Below are 24640 nucleotides of genomic sequence, written 5' to 3' on the forward strand. Positions count from 1 at the left end.
TTTGTTTTTTTTAAAATCTATTATAATTTGATTGCGTTTTACCTTTCCGTATATATAGTTTTAATTTGTGCAAACTGCCTTGAATCTGGAGAAATGGCAGGATATAAATTAATGAATGAATGAATGTAACAACACCTACTTAGGAAGGCATTTGGCATTTAGAGGCTGGGCTATTATTATTGCTGACTACCATAGCTATATGTAACTATTTTGCTTTTCTAGTCATTCCTCACCTTTTCTTTTATCTTGTTTCTTTCATGATCTTTACAGGCAACTTTTAAACTGTTTTACCGCTGGCTTTTATAGCTGCTTCTATTGTACAGTACTGTGTTTTATTGTGTTATATTTTACTATTTTTGTAAGCCGCTTTGAACTATGGAAGGAAATACAGGATGTAAATGTTTTATATAAAAGTAAAATAAGAACATAAGAAGAGCCTGCTTGATCAGGCCAATGGCCCATCTACTCCAACATCATGTTCTCAAGCACGACCCAAGCACAGGAACATTCTCCCCTCCTATAGAGGCAGAGCATAGCCATCATGGCTAGTAGCCAGTGAATAAAATAAAATGATGCAGGGCACTTTCTTTCTTTGCCATGGCTAGAGTTAGCGGGGGGGGGGTCAGTCTAAGACTATTATTATTATTATTATTATTATTATTATTATTATTATTATTTCATTCCTGCCCCTCACCAGCAGGATTTAAAATTCAGAATTAAAAAGTTAAAACAAATCACAGTGATGAGAATAATGCAAGTCCTGAAAGCACAGACCTCAGATGTCAAATGTCAGGGTAAAGAGGTGAATCTTCACCGAAAGCTAGAAAGCTACCAAATGCACCTCTCTAACAAGGGACTAGAAATTGCAGTGGACTGCTTAGAAGCTCAGGTAGGCACATTCTACCCACAATACAGTTTACTAGGATGAAGAGCTAAGCATGCTTCTATTAGTTTGCATGCCTGTAATTCTGTCTTGGATTGTGGCCAAAATCTCCAGTCACCAGGGTACAAAAAAAGGTTTTAATGACAGAAGTGTAATCCTTAGCCACATCAACAGATTGAGGTCATTGTCACACATGAAGCTTTAACTAGCTTTGCTCCAAATTGGTGTATAACATGCCCTGTGCCAAAATGTAGTTTGGCTGTTTCTTTCAAATTCCAAATTAACAGCACCTACACATGGCACAAAAATCCAGAGAGGTTCAAATGTGTTTCATGTAGTCCGACCTGATACACGTTCACTCAGAAATAAGTCCCACCACGCTCAATCAGGCTCGCCCCCAGATGGTCACATAATGGCACATCTGAAAATGCCCTGAGATTCTGTGGGTGTTCAAGATGTTTTTGCCATTCAAAGAAAAGGTCTTGCAATAACCTTGAATCACCACCACTGAAATATCTAATGTAGTTCTTGTTTATAATAGCAACAAGCCTCAATACTAAGGCTTAGTCTTTACGGTTTAAAAATGAATTGCTATTTCATTTCATTATAAATCCGAATTTTAAATACCTTTTGGCCTTAAGATGTGGTGGGACACAAATTTATGGGAAGAAAACACTAACTAGCATCCATGCTTGGTCCGAAACAGAACCAAACAGTTATTCGGCATTGCCTGATGAAACACAGTAGGGTGACAATATCATTATCAGGATTTTCTGTAGCTCTTTTCAAAGCACCGTGTGTTACACAACTGTAGAGGTGCACCTAGGCTCCCTTATTCCCTTGGTGAGGAGCTGTATCAGTGCCCAGTCTTTTGTGCCCTTAATGAGGGGTGCCCTCCCATCCTTTGTGTACCTGCCAAAGGCGCCCCTCGGACTTCACCTATGGTGGGGGCCAACCTGGTGAATCCTAGGTATGCCCCTGCACAACTGTTCTCTCACATTACTTCAGACTTAGGTGTTTTGTCAAAGTTTAGAGGAAGGGTTCACATCCAAGACTTTAACCCCACTGTCTCGTTTCGCTTCTACAAAACAGTATCTCGCCACAATCAGAATCCTGCAGGACGCTCTCCTCTCATGTCAGATATACATTATCCCAATCATAAAACACTAGAGAGCAAGCAAAAAACGCTATTGTATTCGCTCTTCTTTTGTTTTTCTCTCGGGAAACTTCTTCCAGTTCAGCTTGAGCCACCTCAACCCTGGAGAAGCGTGGAAAGCGGAGGAGGGGCGTGTGTGGAAAGCAACAGGGAGAGGGGATTATACTCTTTACCACTGCGCGGAGTTTAGAACACGGAACAGATCCCCGGGCTCTCCTAGGGACCAGCGGAGATCACCCCCAAGGGCCGTCGCACTACTCTGTAGCAGTGGCGGCGGGCGGACGTGGAAGAGAACGTGCTGAATCAGCAGACCCAGACTCTGGGGGCGGGGGATCTAGACGAATAGCTGCCCCAGCTGATCAGTTTCCGAGCTGGTCCTGCGCTACTAATCCCTTCTTTGAACAGTTAAGATACAGCCCGCTCCTATGCACTTTCAGCTAGGAAACAAATCCCGCTGCGTTCCATGGGGCTTACTCTTAGGTAACGTGCGTAGGACTTGAGCCGTAGCTATTTAAGCCACATCAGAAGGGAGAGTTAGCGCGAGAGAGTGGGGCCAAACCCACCAAACGTGCAGCTGGATCTAATCATGCACGTTAGGGTTGTGTGTGTTACTCCCTGAGTAAGTGATTGCGGCCCTAAAGGCCTTCTTTGCATCGACCTCGAAAAGGCACTAAGGAGCAATAAATAATTTGGGGGAAGGGGGGGGGAGATGCATACATAAATAAAGAGGGAAAGGTGGGGGAAAGCAGTGACATCCGGGTGCTGCTGGAGGCCTTGGAGCGCGCATGCTCCCCGTTACTCGCTCTGGCTTTGCCACCACCAGCAGTTTAAGGAGGCAACAGCGGCAGCTGCCACAGTGGTGGCGTGTGGAGAGCGGGTGGGGGAGGGAGGAGGAGAAGGAAGGCGGCGACAGCAGCAGCAGCAGCAGCGTCGTTGCCGCCGCTGTTTTCTCACGGCGGGGGCTGAATTTCCGTGTTTGTCGAGCGAGGAGGGGAACCGAGGCTGGGAAAGGGAGGAGGAGGTAGCGGAAGCCCGGCGCAGCCTTTGCGAGAGGATGGTTGTGGGGGCGTGTGACAGCCGGCGGCACAGCCGCCGCCACCACCACTGCGAAGCGCCTCAGGTGACGCTCCCGGGGCAGGAGTCGCACTGAGGGGAGGCCGGCGTCCGGGGCGGGCGGAGTTGCAGCGGCGTCTGGAGCGCAGAGGGAGGGAGGCAGGCGGGAGTCGGCGGCGGAGCGGGGGGCACATGGCGGGATGACAGCGGCTGCCGTAGTTGCTCCCACTATGCGCGACTGGCAGGAGGGGAAAGGGGTGGGAAGCTGAGGCTGCTGCCGCCGCTGTCACTTCTTGGTGGCTCGCAGCCGCACGAGCGCGGGGGGGAGAAGGCGGCAGAGAGAAGCAGCGAGGCAGACGCGCACTCGGCTCGCTCGCTTGACAGGCGCGCAGTAGCGAGGGGGGTGTGCGTGTCGTGTCGTGTGTGCGTGGGGAAGGGACGGGCCTGAAGCCAGTGGCGGAGAGAGGCCCAGGATTAAGGCTTGGGCGGCGAGGCGCAGCGAGGCAGGGAACGGCGGAGCCTGCAAGAGGCTGCCTGGCAGAGGCCTTCCAGGAGGAGCCTTGGAGGGAGAAGCGAGGCGGGAGGCGCTCCGAGTATTCCCGGCAGAAGGAGGGTGGGGGAAGCCGCCGCCGCCGCCTCCCGGCTTTCGCTTGCCTGAGAGTGTGTGTGTGTGTGTGTATGTGTGTCTTCCGTGCGCGTCTGGAGGAGGAAGCGCTGCTGCTGCTGCTGCTGCGTTAACCTCGCGCTATATTTATTTACTCCGTGCTCCTTCCTTCCTGTCGGGCTCTTCCTTTTCCTCGGCCAGGTCCACTCCCTTTCCCTACCTGGCGAGGGTGTCTGTGCTCTGCCCCCTCCGCCTCTGCGTCTGGCTCTCGGTCCCCTCCATGCACATCATGGTGGTGGGGATGGTTGGATGAAGGGGAAGGTGGGGAGAGAGCGAGAGAGCAGGGGAGAAAGAGGCGTTTCTGTTTCGGTGCCCCCCCCCCCGCTTCGACCCCGCCGGGACCAGCCGTCCTGCCCTCCCGCCTGCCTGCCTGCCTCTTCCCTTCCTCGGCTGGCCTCTGCTGTGCTTTGCCTGAGGTGCGTGTGATAAGGCGGGAGCAGGAGCCACGGCAAGAGGCGGGTGGCGAGGGGGAGGAGGGAGAGGAGGAGGGAGAAGAATAGGGTGCGCCGCCGGAGAGACCATGAGGAAATTTAACATCAGGAAGGTGCTGGACGGCCTGACGGCGGGCTCGTCCTCCTCCTCCTCGGCTGCCGCCTCCTCGCAGCAGCCGCCGCCTGCAACCCGGGAGAACGACATCCAGGAGACCCTACAGTCCGAGCACTTCCAGCTCTGCAAGGTGAATGCTGCAGCCGTTAACAGCCGGTTGGGAAGGAAAGGGGGGGTGGAGGACGATGATGTAGCCATGATGGGCTCTGCAGCCTCTGGACTTTGATGCTTCCAGTTCCAAAGCTGTCGATTTGCATCTGTCTTTCTCCTCTTCTTCTTTTTTGATACAAAAATTATGGTGGTGGGGGAGGCGACGCCGATGACGCCAATGCTATGATGGACTCTAGGCTTTTATTTAGCAGCATCTTTTCCCCTCCAACCACAATTCACCCGCTTGCGTTTCAGGCTACAGTATTCCTAAAATGCACTCGCGGATCTTGAGATGCCTCGCTCTGGAGGAGAAACATCTAATGGGCTCATCAGTGTTGTGTTCATCAGTGTTATAAAAAGGGGGGGGGTGGATAACGGGACCTGGCACCGAATTCTCCCCATCATTCCATGCACAGGCATTTTAACAAGCTTCAGCGCAATCAGTTCATTATAGAGGAATAGTCCTTTAAAATTTTTAGGATGGAGTGCTTGGTTGGATGAATTAGTAACATTTCTATCCAGACACAGCACAGTATATGCAGTTGAGGTCTAAATTCCAAAAGGATGATGCAGCAGTTTAATTCACCAGCTGTGCCAAATTGAAATAAGAAATGATGTGGATGTTATGCTTATCTCTACCTTTGCAACACCTGTGGCCGAAGCTGCTGTAGTTTGACTTGTTTGTGTATTGAACACTTTCTCTTAAAAAGCAACGGGGGGGGGGTTGATCCTAAAGATTAAAACACTTTCTTTAGTGTTACCTGCGTTGTACTCCCCCCCCCCTTCCCCTGCAACTTCCCACCAGCTAGCCTAATTTGATGATTCAGGTGTGACACATGTATTTCACTTAAGTATACTTGTATTTGCAGATTCCCCCCTACAAAATGCCACAAAATGCTGAACTGAGATGCACACTTATTTTTGTAATTATAAGGCATGGGGGACATGCACTTGAGACTGAATGTGATAGAATGTATTTTTTCCACCTTAATTTATTTGGCTCAGATATTGCAAAGAAGGGGACTGCTATTGCAATTTCTAGTTGCGGGTGTCTGTGTGGGTAAGAGTTTTTTGAAAGCTACCCTGGGCTAGCAAGCTTATGTCATTCAGGGCCTGCTTCAGAGAAATAGTGATGGCTCTCTGAAGAGCCATTTTTATAATTAGTGGTCATTTAATTTACAGAACTGGCTGCATCATCACATTTCCCAGGGACTCTTGATTCTAATTCAGATGTCTTAACCACAGCTATTTATGGAAAGAATTGCAGATTAGGCTAGGAATACAATAAAGGTGAGAGGTGAATGGGTAGATTGTTTTGTTTAAATATACATGAGTAGGGATAGAATTAAGGTTTCATTTTATTATATCCATGTTCAGTGAGGTTTGAATTAATTATTTACCCATTTTTAGATAATTCTGCTCTTTCATATACTTGTGGTTCCTTTAATTAAGTGAAAGTAAAATGACATTGCTTCTTTCTCATTTGTTCTTTGTTTTATTTTTCTTCTACTGCCCGTTGCACCATTGCTTCACCACTCTGATATGACAGACTGTACGCCATGGTTTCCCCTATCAGCCTTCGGCCTTGGCTTTTGATCCTGTTCAGAAGATACTTGCCATCGGGACTCAGACTGGCGCTTTAAGGCTGTATCCTTTTATTGTATTTCTTAAAAGAAACTTACTAAGAAGATTGCCACTGCCTACTGTGCTGTGCTGGAGTTAGTGTCTCAATTCACTCTGCAAGTCAGGTATGCATTTGAGTGGGGGAGGGGAGAAGCTGCTGTTCCTTTGCGTTTACTTCTGTTTATCTGATGTGCGTGTACTAGCAGTGGAACCAGTACTTTTATTTTCCTGGGAAACCATCCTGATTATTTTTGCAGTATCCCAGCTAACAGCCTATCTAGTTTACTTAGCAGAGCTTAATGCAGATAAGTTAGTTTTTATCTTGTAAACCGGAAATATGACCCTTATGTCTATCACTCTTTTCTATTGCTGTAAGGGTTCCTTGCTTTAAAGCAACAGATAATGTTTTCAGTGTAGAATATAAGGATTCTGTTTAGCAATCATTATTTTACAAATTGTAACTGGAAATGAATTTGAAATGGGGGTTGGAGATAACACTATGTATTTGGCTACACGGTGTTCTTACTATAATCATTTCAAGGTGTTCCTTTACAAGTAAGACACAATTTTACTGTAAATGAAAAAAATGTTTTGTGTTTATGTGTGTCCTTAAAATCAAAATGAACAAATATTAAGCCCAGATCTTTCGTAGCTGAATTTGAAAAAATAGAAATGATTCAGAAAATCATTGAATAATTGCATATACTCTATGGCACAGGTAACCATTGTGATTATCTCCAGCTCCCTCATCCCTGGGCATTGGTCGTGGTGATTGGGGATGATTGGAGCTGCATCCAACAACTTCTGGCTTTCCTTGCACTATGACAGGCATAGGCAAACTCTGGCCCTCCAGATGTTTGGGACTGCAGTTCCCATCACCCCTGACAACTGGTCCTGTTAGTTAGGGATGATGGGAATTGTAGTCCCAAACATCTGGAGGGCCGGAGTTTGCCTATGCCCGCACTATGACTTTGCTACTAGTTTTGATGAAATGCACATTTTTTAAGGGAAAGTTTTAATGAATAATAATGGTAGTAACCCATATTCAATGCATAGCATCATAGCGTATCCTTTTATGGAACAATTTTGAGTGGCAGGGACGCTAGCTGGATTAGATATGAGTTTCGTAGAAAAGAGTTGTTAATGTGGTGGTTGATCAGTAGAACTTTTCACTAAGGTATAAATACGGGTTGGCGTAAATTTTTTAAAATAGTATATAGTGAGTAACAATCTCTTCTGCTTCAACAGCGTGTCCAATGATAAGAGTTGCAATACTGTGCACCCTTAAATGAGAGTAAGTGGTATTAAGAAAAGAAATATTTTATTTTTAAAAAGCTAGCAAACGTATGGAAGAATTACATTAAGGTCACTCAGTGTATATTCCACATTCAGTATGCTTTGATGGTCAGAGGTAGAAATAAAGGAACGGGGCACCATATTCCCCTTGGGTGTTGTTGGAGGTCTGGTGGCCTTATGTGACCTCACTTCAGCCACTGGCCTGAGTTGCGCTTGGGCAGGAAGGCTTCTGGAGCCACAGGCTAAGGTTGAATAAATGAGGTTTGTTGGTCTATTCCTGGCATATTGGCCATAGCAAAGGAATTCTCAGGTTGTGCACTCAAAAGTGATGATAGTTTAATGATTTGGTTGCTTGGAATGACTATAAAGGGTTGTAGTTCTGAAGTAGGAATGGTTAGCTTGTGGCCTTCCAGACGTTATTGAACTACAGCTCCAATTGGTCACAGCCAGTATAGCCACTTATTAAGAATTAGGGAAGACATAGTTCAGCAACATATTGAGAGTTACAGGGTGGCCATTCCTGTCCTAAAGACACATGCAGTGCTAGCGCGAGCGTGTGCAACACATCTTTTTCTTACAAAATTCTGCTGGAAAGAACAAGCTTTTACTAGCCACAAAATTTACTTCTGAGTAAGCTTTGATAGAATCTGTCTGCCCATCTAATAGAAGGAATAGTTTTTAAAAAGTGGGTGTTTTTTGTCTTTGTTTGTACTGCTTATTTTGTTTTTAGTTACAAGTTTAGATTCACAATGTTGAATCTGCATATGGTTTTTTACATCTTAAAAAACATTTACATTTCACGATGTGAAGCAGTTTCTTTCTGAATTTTAGCTTCTTCCTTTCCTTAGCTGAAAGAGTAGTTGCTGACAGAGTCAGCAAGGCGTGGCTGTTGTTTATTTTTTAATTGCTGATTTTCAAGGGTGAACACCAGGTACCATGTATTGACCCACCCAGATTGAGACTGGATCAATGTGTGGAGGCTGATGCTCAGTATGGGGTGAGACAAACAGGAAGTAAGCTCTTTATGGAATATCCTTCCTCTGGCACTGCTTCCTGTAGAAGGGATTCCTGTTACTTAATTTGGAATGTTACAAAAAAGTGAATGAAGACTCAAATCAGTTTGATAGTTGGGAGTGAGTTGCTGCAGATCACTCCTTAGAGAAGAAAATAGGACAGAACGATAGACTTGGTAAAAGCTCTACCACTGTGTCTTTTACCCAGATAAAAGACTTGGTCTTCAAATACTGTTCATGACAATACCCTGTAGCACTGGATGAAACCACAAAGACTCATGGTCGAACTGACTGTCAACAACAACGGACATAGGCAGCTTTTAGCAATTTGCACCAATGGTCAGTCTGTCCACTGGGACTGTGCTGGTGATCATTATATTTTATATATAAAATATTATATGCTTTTGCTGTCACATTTGTTGAAAAAGTTTTGGATTATGGAGAGAGTGCCCTAGCATACTTTTCAAATCACCATAAACACCTGATGAAACATATAAGCACAACTTGATACTGTCATCTGGATTATTGCCCTCTTCATTGCCCTCTTAGTTATTTCTTTACCTTCCCATCTTCCTAGTGCAAAGGAAGAGGTGTGTATAGCCGGCCTTGAAAGTCTAGGGTAGGGGTAGGCAACCTAAGGCCCAGGGCCGGATGCAGCCCAATCACCTCAATCAGGCCCGCAGATAGTCTGGGAATCAGGGTGTTTTTACACGAGTAGAATGTGTGCTTTTATTTAAAATGCATATCTGGGTTATTTGTGGGGCATAGGAATTTGTTCATATATATTTTTCAAAATATAGTCCGGTTCACCACATGGTCTGAGGGACGATAGATCGGCCCATGGCTGAAAAAGGTTGCTGACCCCTGGTCTAGGGAAATGTCTTGGAGCTAGGGAAGAGAAATTGTATTCTTCTTACATTAACCTAAAGGGAGGCTATCAGAACCTTCCCAGTCTTCAGATTCCTGGTGCAAATGTTTTCACAACCATCCAACCAGCCACTGTTGTAGTAAGTAGCCTGTAGTCCCAGAACTGTCACTTCACAAATAATGACTTTCTTGAAAGTGTCACTTCATTTGCTAAAACAACTTCATTTGCTAACACTAACAGTTGCAAATAAAATGAAAATTTCTGTTTTAACAACTATGTTAAAGGAAGTAAACGGCCTGCCTACTTTTAACTTTAATATTTCCTTAGAGTTTGTAGCAAAAAACCTACTCCCCTCCCCATATTAACCTATTCCTCTTTACCTTCTGGCACAATGGACTCAACTGACTTTACCTCCTTTTAAAATTTCAATAACAGATTAACAAATCTTACAAGCTGCTTTTGTTTCTTTCTGATGCTTTGCTTGCATATATATGACAAAGTGGTATCAAATCTTAATTGCTTTTCTAAAAATGTCTTTGCATTATTGAGTACATAAACCTTATTTAGCATCAAATGTAAGCATTTTGTACTTTGATCTAAAATCAATTTGAAAAAATTTCTCAGTTCACAGCACAAGTAAAATGTACAATTAGCCTTTCCCATTTATTGTTTTCCCTTATGATAGTAAGTTTATTCCAGTCACTTCTAAGAGTAATGTGCCCCTTAGCTTGTCTTCTTTCGGTGTGGCAACCACCAATTTCCCACATTTATACTGCTTGTATGTTTTACACTTCTGAGTCACCATCAGCCTTCATCACCTGACTTCCCTTTTATAATCCAGAACTTCTATTTTGTATGAGGATATTTATTATGTCTAGGTGGCAATATCCAGTGATTTTGCTAATAGAAACTGAGATGAAACTTCATAATCTCAGTTCAGGCACTGACTAATTGCTAGAAACCTTTGCACCTATAAAGAAAGGTTATTTGAGATCTCCCTATGAGATCTCCCTATCCAGTATCTTGCAGCACTGAAAACCTCATAAACAGTGGATCTCTGCAATTTGAAGATTATATATAAAGCAGTATGTCCAGAGTATCTCTTTTTAGCCATCTGTTTTACTAGCTTGGTGATTTTCCAACACCACAGGTGGTTTGTGTTACCATCTTCTTTGAATTTCAGTGTCTTCTGCAAATGAATAGTGTGGCGAGGGCTTTTTTTTTTCAGCTGAAACTCACTGGAACTCAGTTCCAGCACCTCTCAGGTGGGCGCACGAGTAGGTGTTCATGGTGATTTCTGGCACCTCTTTGGGCTGTTCTGCTCCTCCTTACTAGAAGGCAGGGGCAGCAAACCACAATCCTTGGTGTGGTGTTATATCCAAACTGGAAGTTGTGATTTCTTTTGCACCAAACATAGCATTATCTGTAGCTAAGGTTTGTTCTTCGCTTACTGATTCTGGTTTGTTTGGACTGAAACTACTCACAACCTCCAATTTTGAAATAACGCGAATCCATGAATCAGTCACAGGTTCTGTGTACGTTATCTGCTAATAGATAGGTAATCTAGGTTGTCATTAGAGACACAAAAATTCTGAAAATTTTGAAACCATAGAAAAAACTGTGCCCTCAAAGAAAACAACATTTTGAGGAAAAATGAGATGTAGGCAATACTTAAATAACAGCCATCAGCTTATTCTACTGCTTTAAGAGCCTATAGCACATCAATTATAATTTAGTTAATAGATACAATTGTACTATTTGGTATATTTTTTAAATGTACATAAAGTCCTGTGCATATTTTCTCAGAAGTAAACCCCTGGTTTAATAGACCTTATTGAATGTAAGCCTATGTATGACTAGTACCTCAAAAGTAGAAATGTCTTAGTTTGTACTAGCAAAATTATGAATATACCCAGTACTCAAGAGTAAGTGAGTGAGCTGCAAATAGTAGCAAGCTATCCAAGTACATGTTTCCTAGTTTTGTCATTTGATAGATGGGGGAGAAAAACTGGGAATGCTAATTTTGTAGTAAACGAAAGACAAAGTGCCTTCTCATAAAGAGACCTTTTAGGTCAGAGGAAGCTAATGAGGTATTGCTGGACTACAACTCCCATCACCCCTGACCATTAGGTGCCTGTCCTTTGTAGGGGTCTGGAAACAAAGCCTTATGAGGAAAAGTTGAAGGAATTGGATATGTTTAGTCTGGTAAAGAGGAGACTGAGAGAAAAATGCAACCCCATCCAGGGTTATCTCCTAGATTTGGGAACCACTCACCCACAAACCTTGTCTTCCCATGATTCAGTTTATTGGCCCTCATCCAGTCCACCACTGCATCCAGGCACCAGTCCAGGTTTTTCATACCCTCTCCTGATTTCAGTGTAACTGAGAAGCAAGATGGGTGTCATCAACATACTGATGACACCTTGCCCCTAAACTCCCAATAGCTTTATATAGCTGCTGAATAGCACTGGGGAGAAAATAGTGCCTCTGGGACCCTATAACATAGTGGCTATGGGGCCAAAGAGCATGACTCTGCAATATCCATCCCATGGACTTGGTCCACCATAGTCAGTGGTATCAAAAGCCACTGAGAGATAGAGTAGAAGAAGCAGGGTTGCACTCCCACTACCCTTATCCCAGTAGCAATCATCCATGAGGATGACTGAGGCTGATTCACTCCTGAATCTGGGTCTGAACATACTTTGAAATGGATGTAGGCAATTTTTTTCTCTTGGAGCACCATTAGTTGCTCCACCATGACACCACCATCTAACCCAAAAATGGTGTAAACAACTCCAACAGTTGGATGCAAATGCTCTTTTGACCTTCCCTATTAAGTAGACAGGAAGCTATTTTTGTTATGAATGCCCTTTAAATGGAAGCTTCAATAGTTTTCAGTATAACACTTGAAATGTGGGTACTGTATTCTGAAGACATCATCATCAGTTTTTTCACATGCAGGATTCTGCTTTGGTTCTTGAGAATAGGGTGATTTGTGACACTTAACAGACCTGTAGCAAATTATTCATTTAGTTTGTAGAATGTAGCCATATGTTTTACATAAAAGGTGTTTTATTTATAAATTGAAACATCTGTTTGGTTTGTTCTGGCATTTTCTTTTTGTTATTGCAACGGTAAAGCAGACCCATACTCTTGTCTTGTGGTTAAAGTCGTTGCAGAATGTGCAACCTCCTTCTGGCACCACTCTGTTCAGTTATACAAGAGTATCCCTACATTTCTTCTGCTTGGTGCTATTTTATGGTGCTATCACTATGCTATGTTCTAACTTCAGTCTTACTCGAATCTGAGCTTTGCTCTTCATGTTCAGTCTTCCTTTGGAGGAAGCTTGGGAGCTTGTATATTTTCCAGTCCTTGTTGTGGGATATAGGTATAAATATACACATATGCAGGTCACCATGCAAGTAGTGCAATGCCAAGATGTTAGTGGACCATTTTCCATGGTTGAGGTTTAACAGCTGCTTCAGAAGGATAATAGTGCTGGAGTACTTTCAATTCCACCCAGGTAGTTGATTGAGTTTTTATTGGTTTGGTGATCTAATGTTTTAGAAGCTTCCTACTGGGACTGAAACCATATTTTAACTGTTAGTTTGGGGAGTTTGATTGTGGTATTTCTTTGATAATTAATATGTCCAGGAGATGTTTCTACACATCATGTGTAATTGCTCACGTTATTCTAGTTTCCATGTGATGCAGTATTGTAATTCTGTGCCGCATCATTCTCAGTTAACTTCGTGTATTTATCAAGCTTATTTAAAATCTCTTTGTTTATAGTGTAAAAGAAACTATAAGCATTTCCTCAAGCAAGTTAGTTTTATTTAAATTGCAATCTGTTTTCTGCAAACGTTTGTTAATAGTCTGTTCACAGCAGGCTTGTATTTCTAGCTTTCTAATTTCAGCAATTTTCTGACCTTAGTCTAGTTTCTCCCTTGTCAAGGTTTTGGCACCAGAAGTGTCATAGCAGCTTTAGGTCTTAGAACTTTGGCTTCATAAATGATGACTCTGTATGTTGAGCTTCTTAAGTGTAACTTGAGGGTTCCACATTTTTGCTTGGTGTGTTTAGTGTGCCACTGACCCCTGGCAAGAGTGTTGCACCCCTGCTGTTGTCCTCCCCCCCCCCAACTTAGGAATTGCATAGGTGGGTGTGTATTGTCTGGGCAGCCACACCTGATCCCAGCCCAGCAAGCTTCCACCTTCCGTGTCCCTTATGTAGTCAATATGCCTGGAGTGCCTCAGCACAATCCTAACATTGCTTACTCAAAAGTAAGTCCTGTTGACTTCAATGGGGCTTACTCCCCCCAGGTATGTGACACTAGGATTGCAGCCTAAATGGGGAAACCTTCAAATGTGCTTTCGGAATTGAATCCAATCTGGGGAAGGGAGCAGGAATTATCCATTTCCTTGTGTGGATGTGCAGGGAAGGGTCCTGGTGATCACATTTTTTTTGGCATAGCTAATAAAGTGAGCCATTTTTTTTAAAAAAACTCTTGCACAAGTTGATTTAATTACTAAAATTGGGTTTTAATAACCATACTAATGGAAACATTTTTCGTAGTTGTACAGTGGTACCTTGGGTTACAGACGCTTCAGGTTACAGACACTTCAGGTTACAGACTCTGCTAACCCAGAAATAGTACTTCGGGTTAAGAACTTTGCTTCAGGGTGAGAACAGAAATCGTGCGGTGGCAGTGTGAGGCCCCATTAGCTAAAGTGGTACCTCTGGTTAAGAACAGTTTCAGGTTAAGAACAGACCTCCAGAACAAATTAAGTTCTTAACCCGAGGTACACTGTACTTGCAATACTTTTTGTGAGTTTAAATTCATCTTCAGGTAACATGTCAATTCATCCTTGTATTTAGCTGTTTGCCTAATTGCCGTAGGAGGAACAGATCGGTCTATCCTTTTTTTACACTTTTAGACTGCAATCCAATACACATTTACCACGAACCAAGTCCCATTAAACTCAGTGTGACTTACTTTTGAGTAGACAGGCATAGAATTCCGCCGTTAGAAACCTTCATTTAATGCTATAAAATAATGATTTGCTACCTTTGGGGCATCTGTTCCATAGGGTGGTATTTATATTTGAACCAATTAGGCAAATGACCAAGAAAGTAACCTAATTGTAATTATACCTGGCTTACTTCAACTTGGTGGTGCAGTTTTGCAGAACAATCAGATGGATAATGTGCCTTAGTAATTTAGTATTTCTGCTTCTTTGCCATATGTAAATATAGCAAGGTTCTTATAACTACATTTATGTTTCATAGTTGAAGTTGTATCTGCCTTACCAATAAGTTCAAAAAAGTTGTTGATCAGACTTTTCCCTGTATGCCTGTGCTAATATTTTGGGGAAGGTTTAGTGGCATTTGTAACACTTAATGATGGACAAGGGCAATGGATTTACAAAAGCTTGTCAGCAAATTTACCTGGAAGTTAAAAGAGCGAGAGTTGTCGCAGACACTCTGGGCTTGTCATCAGCCAGGGGACCAGGGACTATTAGGAGGCAGCATCCCCTGCCACCCAGGAGGACTGTTGTCTCAAGGGAAGTACCAGCCTAGCTTACCCATTACCAGAGAAGGAGCAGCTGCAGGAAGCTTACTGTTCTCCCAAAGAGAGGACATTCAGTTCCAACTGCTACTTGCACTGGGATTTAGGAGCAAGAGGCAGGCACACACTGGCCTCTGTTATTAGCTGAGTTGAGTGAGTGTTTGGCTTACAACAAGTTTCAAAATTCTGCCTTTAGAATCATTTGATAGACAGGTGATTTTTAAAAATAAAACGATTCATTTTTAGCCTGGCTGATCAACAAACCTGAGCTATATTTTCAAGAAGCTGTGCACAGATTCTGGAAAAATCCCAGATCGCCCTGGGTTGGGTCCATCTGGGGCTGTCAAAAGGGAGGTGAGTGGACAAGCACATTTTTAATTAGAGTTTTAAACCCTAATTAAATCAACTGTGAGGGGTGGAGAACGGGGAGAGACAGACAGAAGATCACCTCCTCCCTCACTGCCATCCACGTTTAATTAGAATTTAAAACCCTAATAAATTAAATTAGGAATGTGCAAGGCCCCCATTTCAGTTTAGGTCATCCTGAGGCCGATCCATGTTGCTGATGGGCTCCAGGTTGTGGTGGGGGGAAATGCACAGACCTGCTGCTTATATTTTCTGTTTGAACATTGCTCAGACAAAAAACAAAACAAAAGAAAACATAACTTGGTACTTGCCCCAAATGTAGAGGAAGAAAGAGAGTAATAGTAAAAATTAAGAGGATAATAGGAGTGGTGGCAGCAAGCTGCTTTGTCTTTACACTCCTTAATCTTTGAATCGTAAAACCGGTAATATGTGTATGTCTAGAATTGGAAAAATTGCAGAACACAGTGAGGAATAAGTCTAAGAGGTTGTAGAGATTCCTTTAAGCTGACAACTGGATGTCAGCATTTACACAAAGATTCATTTGTTTCTGAACCCTTATCCAGTTTATTTTGTAGTATCCAGGATGTAAACAGATAATTTTAAACATCAGCAGATAACAATGAACACAAATTGACACAAGGTATTTGTCAGAGGATGTTCTAATCTCCAAACATTATATAAAACTGATATATTAACCTATCCTCGTTTCACAAATTGCAGGGTACACTATATGTTAGGCCTGTGCACTACTACTACTACTACTACTACTACTACTACTACTACTACTAAATACTGTATGGCTTTGCAGTTTGAATGTTGTGGGCAGCCAGCTCAGCTAAAATCAAGAAACCATAAAACATAGTCTATTATGAAGAGATGAAGCTACAAAATTTGAGACAGACAGCTACAAGGGTTTGGGGTTTTTTTAAGAGAAGCTTTTTAAAGCTTGCAGTTTTTAAACAGGACTCCCTTCCTCCCCTACTATATGGAATTTAGTGTGTTCCTCTAGGGTTTTAGTCTAATTGAAAGTCTTTTCCCTTCAGGTTTTAAAGAAAGGTTTAAAAACCAGTTATCCTTGACTTTCCATTGAAATATTTTATTATGTAAGTGGTTATGGGGTATTCACTGGTATTTATTGAATTTTATTGTACTAGGCATATGTAAACAGGCTGTTCTACTGTGATTTGAATGGTATGATTTAATGTTTGCTTTTCAATGGACTTGTATATAATAATGTAGTGGGAAGCCTATTGTCTTGAAAATGGCTTAGAAATATCTGACATTTAAATTCTTTGTGTGGCTTTGTAACAGTGTTACAGTACTGTTTGGTGGACACTGTAAAGCCCTATCTGTATGTAAAAGCCCTCTGAGCAACTACTTTTTCAGGCAAAGAAAATGTTTGGGCCCTTCTTACTCTTTGTTGCAGAGCTCAGAAGCTCAGCTCACTACTGTGTCTTTATGTTAAGAGCACTGGGTGCAGTTGCCTTGTGATAATTTATTTCTATGTCCCATCCAAAATCACTGTGATGAGAAGTTGAAGAGCAGCGTTGGCAAAGCTATTCCATTCAGGGAGGAACAGCAGGATATAAATGTAACAAATTCCTGGTTGGAAACCACTGCTGTCAGTCAGATCTACATCCCCTGTCCCAACTCCCACCTTCTCCACTGGTGTTGTCTGGAGATGTATTTTTTAACCTGCAGGTGGTCAAAGTCCCTTTAAAATGGATCTGTATCCTTGGGACTGGCACTTTGCTCTTACAAGACTGGGCTACAAACTGGGATGTGTCTCATTCAAATCTCTACCATAAAGTTTTTGAATGGCCTTAAGCTCTTAACTTCCACCAGCCCCCCAATAATCTTTACAGGAATATTGTGAGGATTAAAATAATAATATGTGAACTGCACTGAAAGCTCAAGTACTGCACAAATGCATTAATATCTGTTGTTAAAAAATTAATAGACTGCTATGCATCCTGTACATTTTTATTATTACTCACTGTTCTGAGTGAAGTGCTGGAACATTTGTATTATAGTTGAGCTTTGTTAAAGCTCATCAGGGTTTTCATAAGTATTTTGAGATATAATAATCAGCAAGATGCAGATGAAATATACCAAGTGTGAAGAGTATAAAATTAATATGTGTAAATAGGCAAGATTGAGCACATACTGGGAGGACAAGGTAGGGTGGCTAACCTGTGAATGTCTAGTTGTTTGGTCCTAACGTTTAGTTTGAATACTATAGTATTAACTGATCGTTGGTGCGACCAAAGGATGCAGTCCTAAGCATACTGTATAGGAAGAAGGTCCTGTTAAACAAAATGGAACAAATCTGGGTTAATAGACTTCGGAATATGCTGCAAAAACATGAAAATGCTATTTTTTCTTGTGATTGGATCGTAGGAGATACTGGTTCCTAGTAACTGTGTATCTGCAATTGTGCATTATAGTTTCAGTGACATGGTATCAGTTACTATTTTTATAAAAAGAACATACGTTGGCTGCAAGTTAATAGCAGTAGAAGTCGACAACTGGATTTTTACTGCATGATAAAGGCATGACTCTGCTAAATCATAAAGCTGCTTATGTAAAAGCAGTAATGATAATAGTGTGTTGCTCAGTGCTGAATGAATGCTTTCACACTGAATAATGTATTAATTTAACTTTCCTTTCTGCTTGAGTTGTAATCAGTGAAATATTTCATCAAATATGAAATTCAGGCTTGGTTTTCGTTTGAGGATATTTTGAGAGAGATGAAGTATTTGATATTGGAACGTAAGCATCTGGATAGCTGCTTGAACTGGAAATAAATGTTTTAAGTTTTAAGTGCTTTAGTTATACACTGTGTCACATATTGGTGGTAGAAGAATCGTAAATAAGAGTAGTCTAGGTATTGCTTTAAAACTTAGTAACACAGCCCAATTCTGTGCATATTCACTGAAAAATAAACCCTGCCTAGTTTACTCCAGTGTAAATATAGGATTGCAGCCTTATTTGTATGTATGTTCATGTCTAATTTCTGTTTTCTCTCTCAGTATATTTTATGTGGATAATAAAATGTGGTAATTTAATTGATAAATGCTGTTTTGAAAGCTGGAGAAAAACACAATTAGGACCTGGACCCTAAACAGATAATACAGAAACATAGGTTTTACTGTTATAATTAATTTCAATTAAAAAATTTATTCCTAACTTTTAAAACTGTTTTCAAGGTAGCTAACAAAAATAATGTTAGGTCAGGAGGGATTAGGAGAGACTGCAACAGTACACCGTAATATAGGGGAGTAAGTTCATTAAACTTGGAGCCATACAAGACATTACGTGATTCATAATCAGAATCTTCCAATGTGTCTTTTCTTAACTTGTTAGCAGACCTATGCTTTGAAACAGCATGAGTGTGTAAACTATCTGTACCTGACTCTCCCTCTCCCCCCAGCTAATAATAGCTTTAGGAGACTATTTAGATCAAGGGTCAAGTTAAATATTTTCTTCCAGTGCTCATCTAAATTGATCTTGAAAGCAGTCATGGGAGCTTGCTATTGAAAACAAAAACCCTAAAGCAGGAAATGTCAACCATAAGTTGGATTGTAGGATCTCTTCATAGATTTGTGTCTGGCTAAGCCCATAGTTGGTAAAACTACCATATAAAACATAAATCACAGAATTTATAAGCATGTGATATGTGAAGTACACAATATACCAAGCCACTGTGTGTGCTGTCATTGGAGAGTCAATTCACTGCAAAATAAGACTGGCTTTATCAAGGATGATAGATTCTCTGATATCTTCCTTACATCTTGTATCACTTGGCAAATTGTATCAATTAAATTGTTTCTCTTGAATATGATTTATGAAGCGGTGCGCAGTGAACCCAATGCTGGGTAGATTTTTGTTTGTTTAATTGGACTGTACTTTCTTTAACAGTATTTTTAAAACATTAAAACACCATTATGCTGCTGTCTCTTAATCTTGCCGGATATTACATTAACCTCAAAACTGATGAGAAAGCAAGTGATTGCCTTGATGCTCCTGCATTCACACTTAACAAGCAGCATGTTGGCACATGTATTGAATCACTCCTATTTTGGTTGTCCCGCCAGTATGTACAGGGTAAACAAACCAGGAAGCATTGGCTTTGTGTTCCAGGGAACATGGTTTGTTCCCACCCCCCACTCCTCACAAGTTATGATGATTACCTGAACTCTTGGTTTGTTGACTTGCTGATTGTGACTTTTTAAAGAGCAACCATATATGCTACTTGTTCTTAGTAAGCCAGGAAGTTTGTCTTACCATTGGATGCCAGTGCTGCCAATAGAATGCAGTAATCTGTCATTGAATAGACTGGCTGTAATTTGGATGTAATTTACAGATGCAGTTTGAAACTATTGTTGACGATTGTATCCAGTGATGTGGGTTTCCTGGAAAAGAGAATTTTTTTGGGGGGAAATTGATTGCCTAGAGTGATCTAGTTTAGGATGTTTACAAGTAAAACAAACAAAACTAAGTGCTTTGAAGCTGCCAAGCTTGCCTAATACTGTATTTGCAATCTATTATTTGTTACTAATGAACTTACGAAACAGAAAAAAGCATTGCAAAGTTTTCAACCGTTGTCACTGATTTCATTTCTCACAGAATTCTGAAGTTTGAATTATGTTTATTAAAAACTGTAGAGACTTAAAGGACTTTAGCTACCAATTTTGGAAGTATGGGGCAAGGGCACATTAAATGACTCAGGGTCCATGGGGAAAAAAATTTAAAGACCAGCCCCCAAATGAGTACCAGACAAGACAAGCACACTACTCCATTTTATTGACCTTTCATGGTAGGTACAGGATCAGGCCCCAAATTCCAACCTGCCTTTCCCAGACAGTACAGTCACAGCTTCTGAATAGCCTTTCCCCCCAAAATTTAGTGTTTGGAGTGTGTGGGTGTGGGTGAAAGATCCAGAAGCTCTGCTGCTAGCCTTTCCTTGGGATTACCTTTAGGATACTAGCATGTCCAGGGCTTCCCAAACCCTATTTCAGTAGGACTGGGGAAACTGAGGTGGTCTTCCCTCAGGGCTCCTTGTGCAAATGGGAGAAGGAATTGTAGTGAAGCCAAGAGAAGGTGGTCTTTGCCTCACATCAGGAAACCACTGCTATTGTATGTATGGATAAAATGCAGAATGGGTAATGCCAACATTTCAGAGTCTGTGATCTTGGTTTTCCAGATAATTTGGAAACAAATTTTCACATGCCTTAAAATTGATAAAGATCTGATTCAGCATACTTGATAGTAAACAAAATTAAAATGTGCCATGCTAATTTTACTAGTGCATGTAGGGTTTAATGTTCAGATAAATTCAGAACTTTATTTGGAAATCATCTTCATTGTATTACTTGTTAACTTACTAATTTTAGTATGCCTGAATTTCTCTGTGTGATAGTTCCTAGAGATATTCAGCTGGAAAAAGGTTCATTGGAAGTATGAGTTTAAATTTATTTTCCTGTTCTATTCATTCCAGTTGCCCAGTTTCATTTGTACAGTAGTACCTCAGGTTACAGACGCTTCAGGTTACAGACTCTGCTAACCCAGAAATAGTGCCTTGGGTTAAGAACTTTGCTTCATGATGAGAACAGAAATTGCATGGCAGCGGCAGCGGGAGGCCCCATTAGCTAAAGTGGTACCTCAGGTTAAGAACAGTTTCAGGTTAAGAATGGACCTTCAGAACAAATTAAGTTCTTAACCCGAGATACCACTGTATTGTATTTCGTTATTATGTTGGTAACTTAATGGGGATGAAGTACACTGGCAGTCTGCTAGAGCAGAAGCTGATGGAAATCTCAATGTGAATTTGATCAAATGGGTACAAGACTATAGTCACACCTACCTTGGGACAGTGGTGGCAGCAAAGAGAACACACTTTTTACCCTCATAGCATCTTCAGTGAACTGCCCAGAAGAGCTGTTTCAGACTTGTGCGGTATCATTAACAATGGACCACTCAGTAGCCAGCTGTGATATTTGCAAAGCACATGGAGGGCAAAATTTCTTGGATTTGTGCCAAACTTGATGCCACAATTAATGTAGTTTCATTTGGAGGTCCTTGGAGCATCATCTAGTTTACAGCCTGAGAGATCAGTTTCAGTTGTCATGGGATTGGGAGTTAGATGCACTGTGTTACAGTGATTCTGCTCCTACCTGCAGAAAAAGAAAGTAGCACTAGGTGACTATTGCTATGCCCCATTGCTTTGAGGCTGTGGGATTTCTAAGGGGTTGATTCTGTCTCCTATACTATTCCACATAAAACAGTTGGGAGCTATCACCTGGGGATTTGAAGCGTGTGTCATCAGTGCAATGCTGTGTCCCTCTTAGCACATGTTCACTATAAACTTTGTAGTTGGTGCCATGTTTTTACCCTGATGACTTCTTAAATAAATATTTTAATTAGGGCCTAAAATTTCTGGCTGCTTAAAAAAATACGCTAAATATCTAAAATATTAAAGATGTGAGATACCACTTAAAGAGTGCTTATTTTGCTATAATTTTTTTAAAAAATAAAAACCTGTTTGGATGCCACCATTCCACAAAATTGCTAAAATGATGTTGATTGAAAGCCTTTTTAAATCACAGAAGCAGCCAGCCCTTCGTAGCATTGTAATATAATCAGCAGACATAAAGCATTTGGATTTAGCAGAAGCTTCTGTCAGTAGGACACAGGAGATTCTGATTCCCACTCCTTTTACTGGTGGAAGGAGCGTTCGGAACAGTGTGGGAAGTCACATTAATGTCTGCAGGCGGAGGCAAAGGGATGGAAATCATTTCCCTCATTGTTCTGCTGATGGAGGCACATATTAAACGTTCCCCTTGACCTAAAACAACACATTTTCAAAAACATGCAATACAAGCAGAGAAATCTTTCCAGAAGAAGCATACCATGAAAATCTATGGGCGAAAAATGTAGAATCATGGTCAGCATCCCAGTGTCTCGGCAAACTCGGTATCTTTTCTACCCCAAATTTGGCATAGACCATCCTGAAAGATACCACTCTTATGCTGCTAAGTTTTAAATTAGTCTATTTAAACCATTTGCTAACTGTAAGACACAGAACAGGGGTTGCCGACATGGCACCCATGGCAAACTTTCATTGGTTTGGTTTTTTGTTATGTACTTTGTGTTCTCATTTTGTATTTTTATGTTGTGAACTGTATGAACTGCTGTGGGATCTTTGGATGAAGGGCAGTATATACAAATTTATTAAATAATAAATAAATAAATAGTAAGTCTCACACTCTTCTAGAAATAAAGTTATGGGGCAAAATGTACAGGTGCCTGCTAAATGATTTTTGTGAAATTAGTGGTGTTGCTACCTTGTATAGCTATCCTAGTGCTGAGGAATACTTCTTGTTACTAGACAGTGACACCATTTGTGTGTGTCTGTAATTAGTATTATGTGATCTCCACAATCAGGACATAGGTGACATACCCCACCCTCCATGCCTGATATTTTGATACTGGTTATCCCAGCACTCTCCCAGAATTCGAAATGCACGTCCTGACAATAGAACTTAAACTTCCGCACCCCCGATTGATTGCTATTATGGCAGAATATGATTCAGCTGACTCATCCTTAACATTGCATCATTAAACTCTTTGCAGCATTCCATAGACTTGTTTTCTGTAATAGTGCTTTTAGCATTAGTTTTTGAAGCTTTGTTTAATTACCAGTTTTTGCTAGTAAGTGTTTCCCCTATCCACCCCCTCCCCCTGTTCCTGTGTTTGCTATGCTTCAGTTATTACTGTGGTCAAAAAGAAAGACATTAATGTGCCTGTGTCTACTTCTAGTTATTTTGTGGTCATGTGTTCTCATATCATTTGTGAGGAACACAGATTTTAACTGCAGTTACATTGACATGGATGCTTTGAACAGATCAGTTGCATTCTAAATATACCTGTAGGTAAAACTTGATGAAGAACATTGCAGCTACATGACAGAAGGAAACACCAATTGCAGAGTGTTAACTTTGACCAGTCCTTGATTAAAACAACTGGAGGCCCTGGGCTAGGAGACCTTGGGAGGCCCAAACTTAATAGCATCTAATCATAAGAAACAAAACTTCATTTTCTTCTTTATCTGCTTAATGAAAGTAGAACGTTACTGATTTTTTTTAGCATTGATTAAAAGATAGTTTATAAATTTATAACCTTTAATGAAGTTTACAAAAGTATCTAATTAAGACATTCACAAAGAACATTCATAGGGGAATCATAGCTATGTTCTGAGATTACACTATAACGTCAGATCAGTTTATTTTGAGCTCTTTTGGTTATCAAACTTACCAATTATATAAATCAGTAAGTCACAATTTATCATTTTCTATGTAGAGAATGTTTGGCTCAGACAGCCATTCCTGGGTTGACCATATGACTGTATATCATTCTTTATTCTTTTTACTTTAAAAAAGATCTTTCACCAGTACAGTTTGTAACCGTTAAGCACAGGAACAATCTGAAAATTGTTTCCACATTTGGAAAAACTGTCTGAATTTTCTCCTGGAATATTATGATACATATACTGGTGGCTGAATACATATCTTTTTCAGGGTGAGGTTATTTTACATACATGTGGAAGTACAAGAGTTCACTGACTAGGCTAAGGTCAACATCTTTTGGATAGTCTTGCATCAGCATTTCGCCACCATTGTAAATCAGTTCTTTGGTTGCTTGCAGGTTCACCAAAAATGAAAAAAAGGTCAGCTACACTCCTGTACACTATTGCTCTTCTGTCTAGGTTGAGTTCAAGAGGATCAATGACAAAAGGTATAAATGAACTTGCTCAAAACTTGTCTCTTGGATAAAGTTCATCTAAGGCTTAGGGCGCTGTCCCAGCATGGTTTTGGTTTTTTCGTACTCTGCCTTCTTTTGGCAGTTTTGTACTTTACATCCAGTAGAGTAAATTTAGCTTAAGTGGTGGATACAAACTGCAATCGCCAGCTGTAAATATTTGCATGTGCTCGATGAGATTTGCAGACTTTGGATTGCCTCGCTAACTTCATGAAATTGGTCTTGCAAATGTGTCCAAAAGTAAAGCATGAAAATGAATTCAAATTCTTCCATTTTCTGCAGAAGATTTTCAACCTGTCATGTAGAATCTCCTTTTTCAGTTCCATCACAGTAAATAAGACTGAGGGTTTTAACAGTGTAAATATAACTTTTGCTAATAGCTGTAATAGCTTTGGTGTGAGCCTCCCATCTTGTATCTGATAAATGTTTAGGAACTTTTGATGCAAGAGTCAATAAATTTTTAGCACTTACCCTCTTTTTGTAGAAGCAGAGAAAAAACAATAATGCTCATTTATTGTGGTAAAAAACTTCACTGCATCCAGGCACGAGTCAACTTCGGTTCATCCAACTAGATTTAGGGAATGTGCAGCGCATGGAATAAAATTTGCAAACTTGTTCCTTTCCATAATTTTTTG

General features: G+C 41.1%; 1 protein-coding gene across 6 annotated transcripts in view; it reads left to right on the plus strand.

Moving 5' to 3' along the window:
* Positions 1–2842: 2842 nt before the first annotated feature.
* Positions 2843–24640, plus strand: part of STXBP5 (syntaxin binding protein 5) — a 119102-nt gene continuing 97304 nt past the window's right edge. For 4 of the 6 annotated variants that reach the window (XR_014546728.1, XM_083607950.1, XM_083607952.1 and 1 more), the window contains exons 1-2: positions 2843–4432; positions 6002–6099. Coding sequence is in view for 5 of the 6 variants with exons in the window: in XM_083607950.1 (XP_083464076.1) it covers positions 4277–4432; positions 6002–6099 (254 nt within the window). In the remaining variant the exon portion in view is untranslated. The remainder of the gene's footprint in view (positions 4433–6001; positions 6100–24640) is intronic. The other 2 variants (XM_083607953.1, XM_083607954.1) reach the window with 1 other exon arrangement.

The sequence above is a fragment of the Podarcis filfolensis genome (genome assembly GCF_964270895.1).
Source record: "Podarcis filfolensis genome assembly, chromosome: 3".
Taxonomy (NCBI): Eukaryota; Metazoa; Chordata; class Lepidosauria; order Squamata; family Lacertidae; genus Podarcis; species Podarcis filfolensis.